Below are 4,992 nucleotides of genomic sequence, written 5' to 3'. Positions count from 1 at the left end.
AGGATGGGATAAATGCAGAGCACTAATTCCTAGTATGGGTAACCATACTTGGCCACATGTCACGTCACTTTTTTCACACCTTTTTTTATTAGGAGACGCACAACAGTTCTTCTGTGGCTTTATAGGTAATATTTTCACTTACACAATTTAGCAAAATCAGACAATATTGTGTCTAATATATACCACAATATTAACTTCTTCTTATTGAATTGTGAATAAATATCACATTTGCAACTGGTCAGTGTTCAAAAATGCAGGGAAATCACTTCATGTAGCCCTACAAGAGTGATTACTGATAAACTGTCTGAAAAAAAAGAGTCACGTTTTAGAGAAGAAAAAAATCACCCACTGACTTTCAAAGCTGCTACATAGTAACGACTTTCGACTTCGAGGACCATGATAGAAATGTAGTGGAGTGAAAAGTACAATATTTGTCTTTCAAATGTAGTGAAGTTAAAGTCATAAGTTCCCAGAAAAAAATAATACTCAAGTAAAGTACAGATACTCAAAGTGTACTTAAGTACAATACTCAAGTAAATGTACTTAGTTACTGTCCGCCTCTGGTTATCCCAAACACAACTTTCAATCTTACAACGAAAAATCATTATTACATGAATAAAACGTTGATAATCTAGAGTGAAATAAATTATTTAGTGACATTATGTGAAAATTATTCAGCTCATATTTTCAGTCATTTTGAATGTGTCGTTCATAGTTGTGGCGTTATTTCCACTACAGCAACCAATGTTGCCATTTATTCTCTCTCAAAAATATATTTATTTCCACCACAAAATTCTACTACACACAAAACATAAGTTGACGTGATGATATTGACATTGTTTTGGAAATGTTTGGTGACCAGAAATGATAGATTTCTGTCTACTGTTGGACAGTTTCATGTAAATTCATATAAATATCTTATTTTCAGCTGTTTTACGTGATTGGTTTGTGATTTTTGTGCAAGTCCTCAATATGACAGAATGTGTCAAAAACTGCTGCAGGACATTTACGTCCAAGAAAAATGAACCAGAGATTCAGAGTAAGTCGCTCTCTCCCCTATACCTCCTCATGATTGTTGTTTTCGTTTGCATACACACAATATACTGTATGTATATGTTATGAAAGGAGTTATGAAAGGTGTATTTGTATACATTTAAATATTTTAAAGTGATTAAGGTTCGACCTCCTGGTAAATTAACTGCTGAGTCTAATGTGAAGAAGAATGTTGGAGTATCAGAGGATTATCTGCTGTCTAAACTGCCTCCGGACAGCCGGGAGGTTCCATTCATCATCCCAACCTTCAAACCCTCCTACATCCAGCCGAGAGGATCACAGTACTCTGGCTACAACATTGGGCAACAGAGTAAGCAGTATGACTTAGTTATTTATTTAGTTCATTTAATTTATTTTATTAAAATATTTTTTTAAGTACATATTTAAGTAGAAATTTGAATGAGTTTAGGTGCCACAAGGACCACTTTTGCAGAAAGGAAGGCAGAGCTCGCAGGAGCCGGTCAAATGATGTATGACCCTGATTTGACCTTAAACAGCAGTCATATGATCAGCTACGTGTCACCAGGCTCAGTGAGACGCTCCACTCTGAAAAACAGACCCAACAACAGTCCTGGCACAGGTGAGATACTTTAAGATCTGCCTAAAACTCCAAGCCTGTTTATTACCTGTGTGTGTTGTTTAAAGAGTGCAATTTCACTTCCTCAAAGCATCACACAGCAGCACGTAACTTCTCAGCATGTAACCTCAAATATTTACGTTCCTACCCACCTGTGCGTAATCCTTCTGTTTTATTCCCGCTCCTAAATCCCCAATTGTTCATGGCAGATTTGCACTGAATGTCCCAGATCATATTGTTGAGAGGCCATATTCAGATCATTCTAATGCTTTACTGTGGCTGGACGCACATTTGTAAATATCAAACTGAGGAAGACATTTTAAATGGAATCACTTTTGTTACATAATGTGATGTACTGAATCAACTGCAGAAGTGCAAATATTTAAGACTCTTTCTAAGAGGAAAATGAATTAAATGATTTGTGTCTGTTTGTTTAACAGGTTTGGAACACAGTGGCAAACAGAGACTCAGTCTCTCCATGTATGATTTGTCAAACCCTCAGAGCCACATAGAGGTGAGTTCACACACACACACACACACACACACACTTAACAACCCAATCCATAAAACTGTATCGTAATTAAAACTACATCGTTCACATGCTGCTGAGATCCCATACACCTGTTCACACGTGAGCTATTATTATATGATGTATATAAAGAAATGTAATTTATTTCTATGATGGTAAAGCTGAATTTTCAGCAGTCATTACTCCAGTCTTCAGTGTCACATGATCCTTCAGAAATCATTCTCATATGCTGATTTGCTGCTCAAGAGACTTTTCTTATTATTATCAATGCTGAAAAAGATTGTGTTGCTTAATATATCTATGTAAACATGATAAATTTTTTTAGGATTCTTTGATTAATGGAAAGTTCAAAATTTTCATTAATTTCTTTGTATTAATTTCTTTAAAAAGTCCTAACAATTGGCAAACTTTTAAAGGGTTGTGTATATTATAGAGGGATATAATAATTAGTAAACATTATTATGACTATGATTTATATAAACACTATACTAGTTAGTCTGGATATCAACTTTGAACTTTAAGGCAAGATATATTAACTACTAAGTTTAATTCAAAACTGTTTTGTTGCATTTGTTACTGGAATAATTAGCTCAATATTTATCTTCGTTAATAACTTAATAATTAATAACTTTAGTAATCATACTACTTCCATGCATTGTTAGTATGCCAGAAGTCATTATTACCATTGGGATCTCTATTTCTATTTCTTTTTTTTTAAGTTAAAAAGTATTTGTGGTCTTTTATCAATCAGACCAGATTAAATTCCTGATTGAAGTGTGGTGTATACATAATACATTGCTATTTAATGATTAGCAGTGCTGTTGTTCAGTAACATTTATTCCTCTCTTGTTCCTCCAAGCGTTATGATTCTGTATCCAGTGTCCAGAGCAGCACATCATCCATTCAGGATTCCTTTGGGAGCAGCCGTAGTCTAGGTAACCATTCACGACGGAACACTGAAGTTGTAACCGTAGACAAGCGCATTCCAAAAGAACCCTCAAAACTCCCTTCCAATCGAACTCTCTGGAAAGGGTTCCGCTCCACTATCACCTGGAATTTCCACTACAGTTTCATTTGTTTGGTTTTCCTTTAGTTTTTTTCATGGTCTTTTTGGACTCTTTATTTCCCAACAATCTTACCCCCTCTCTCCTCACCGTGCACACACATAAACACAGACTGTCAAACAAACTCACACACACACACACACACACACACACAGGACAGACTCAGATGACTGCAGATTGTGAAATCGTAAAGGGCAGACACAGTAATTACTTCCAAATGTTTTCCCTGAGGTCCAGTACACAAGTCCTCAGATAACTTTCAGAATGTAGGTCTGTGGATCTTTAAACACATAACACAAATAATTAACTCAAAATATATTGCATTTCTGTTTACCATTCTGCATTTTTCTAATTTAATTGTAAGTGTTTTTAATGAACTCTGAGCAAAAAGTTGGATTTTAAATTTTCTTGATTAACAACAGGACTTATGCTGAATATTAAACAGAATATTATATATAAAACATTTTTATGTGTTTGCGTGGATGTGTGTGTGTGTGTGTGTGTGTGCATAGAGTCCATCACGCTGTCTGGTGATGAGCGGGATTTTGAGCCGGGAAAAGTGTGTGTGCACGTGAAGTATGAAGAGGCAGTGGAGCAGGTGTGGATCACCTTAGTGAAGGTATGATTTCATCCAGGAGAGGCTTTGCTAGTCCACAACAGGCCATTGTGTCCCATCTAGAGTCCAGCTGAATGGAGCCTCTGTGTTGATCTGAGAGACCTTTAACAAGTGATCACATTTCCAACCAGCTATTTTTAATCTCTCTTTTTCAGATAATTGAAAAATATCTCAATGTGTATATCTGCCTGTCTTTGCCTCTTTATTTTACACATAATATATAGCATACATAATATATTCATGTTAATGTTACATATTAATGTTAATTTATTTACGTTATTTACTATATGTTTGGAAGTGACCAAATAGGGTTGTATCTTAGAGTGTGAGTTGTTTATAATATTAACACACTGTTTGATCTCATATTTCATCATATTTATTTTGTTTTATTTCTGTCAATTATTTTCTAATACTAACAAGGCCCTGCCTCCTTTTCCTCCTCTGAGAAATACAGTGGTTTTAGTGGTTGTAAAAGCTCATAAACTGTACATGTTGCTTTCGTCTTTTCTCACTGTTTCTCATTTATTCTCATTTTGGTACTCACTCTCTTTTAGTGTATGGATTTGAGTGTGTATAGTGATGGGGTGGAGGTGCAGAAGATTGGGGTCAAAGGAGTCATCACCATGACCAAGCCAGTGCGATTTAAGAGCACCATCAAGGAAGCATCAGCAGTGAGTGAAATCAGCCGTCATAAAACATACTACAGCCAAGATTCAATTCAAGCTTCAGCATTGGTGATATCAAGGGGTTAAAATGATTAGCATTATCCCCTGCTGGTAGATGCCAGAATTATACCATCTGCTTCTAAAAGGTGCCTTTCTGCTTTGGCAGCCATTCAAAACAACCATGTACTCTAATGAAATAAAATATTTTGCAAGCAACATACACTAGATTTTTGTTTTAAAGAAATTATTTTATTCAGAAAGGATGCTGATAAATTTATAAAAGGTGGCAGTAAAGAAATTTGTTACAAGATTTGTTTCAAATAAATGTTTTGAAATTTTTGATCATCATAGAATCCTGACAAAATGTATCATAGTTTGCATTGTTTTCAACATTTAAACATAATAATAAGAAATGTTAATGTACCCAAATCAGTAAATTAGAATGATTTATAAATGATCAAGTGACACTGAATAAAAAATAAATAAAA

At 34.9% G+C, this 4,992-nt stretch overlaps 2 protein-coding genes across 2 annotated transcripts in view; both read left to right on the top strand.

Annotated features, from left to right (window-relative positions):
- Window positions 1-4,992, top strand: part of LOC107705388 (tandem C2 domains nuclear protein-like) — a 10,204-nt gene that overhangs the window by 1,065 nt on the left and 4,147 nt on the right. The window contains exons 2-8 of the mRNA XM_016508654.1: window positions 965-1,039; window positions 1,169-1,363; window positions 1,463-1,633; window positions 2,071-2,144; window positions 3,019-3,094; window positions 3,736-3,842; window positions 4,394-4,510. Coding sequence (XP_016364140.1) covers window positions 973-1,039; window positions 1,169-1,363; window positions 1,463-1,633; window positions 2,071-2,144; window positions 3,019-3,094; window positions 3,736-3,842; window positions 4,394-4,510 — 807 coding nt within the window. The 5' untranslated portion in view covers window positions 965-972. The remainder of the gene's footprint in view (window positions 1-964; window positions 1,040-1,168; window positions 1,364-1,462; window positions 1,634-2,070; window positions 2,145-3,018; window positions 3,095-3,735; window positions 3,843-4,393; window positions 4,511-4,992) is intronic.
- Window positions 282-4,992, top strand: part of LOC107705386 (pleckstrin-2-like) — a 15,568-nt gene continuing 10,857 nt past the window's right edge. Inside the window, exon 1 of the mRNA XM_016508652.1 lies at window positions 282-285. The gene's annotated coding sequence lies outside the window, so the exon portion shown is untranslated. The remainder of the gene's footprint in view (window positions 286-4,992) is intronic.

The sequence above is a fragment of the Sinocyclocheilus rhinocerous genome, unplaced genomic scaffold (genome assembly GCF_001515625.1).
Source record: "Sinocyclocheilus rhinocerous isolate Xijiao unplaced genomic scaffold, SAMN03320098_v1.1 scaffold564, whole genome shotgun sequence".
Lineage (NCBI taxonomy): Eukaryota > Metazoa > Chordata > Actinopteri > Cypriniformes > Cyprinidae > Sinocyclocheilus > Sinocyclocheilus rhinocerous.
Note: the sequence above shows the minus strand (reverse complement) of the source record. Positions and strands in the feature narration are given on the sequence as shown.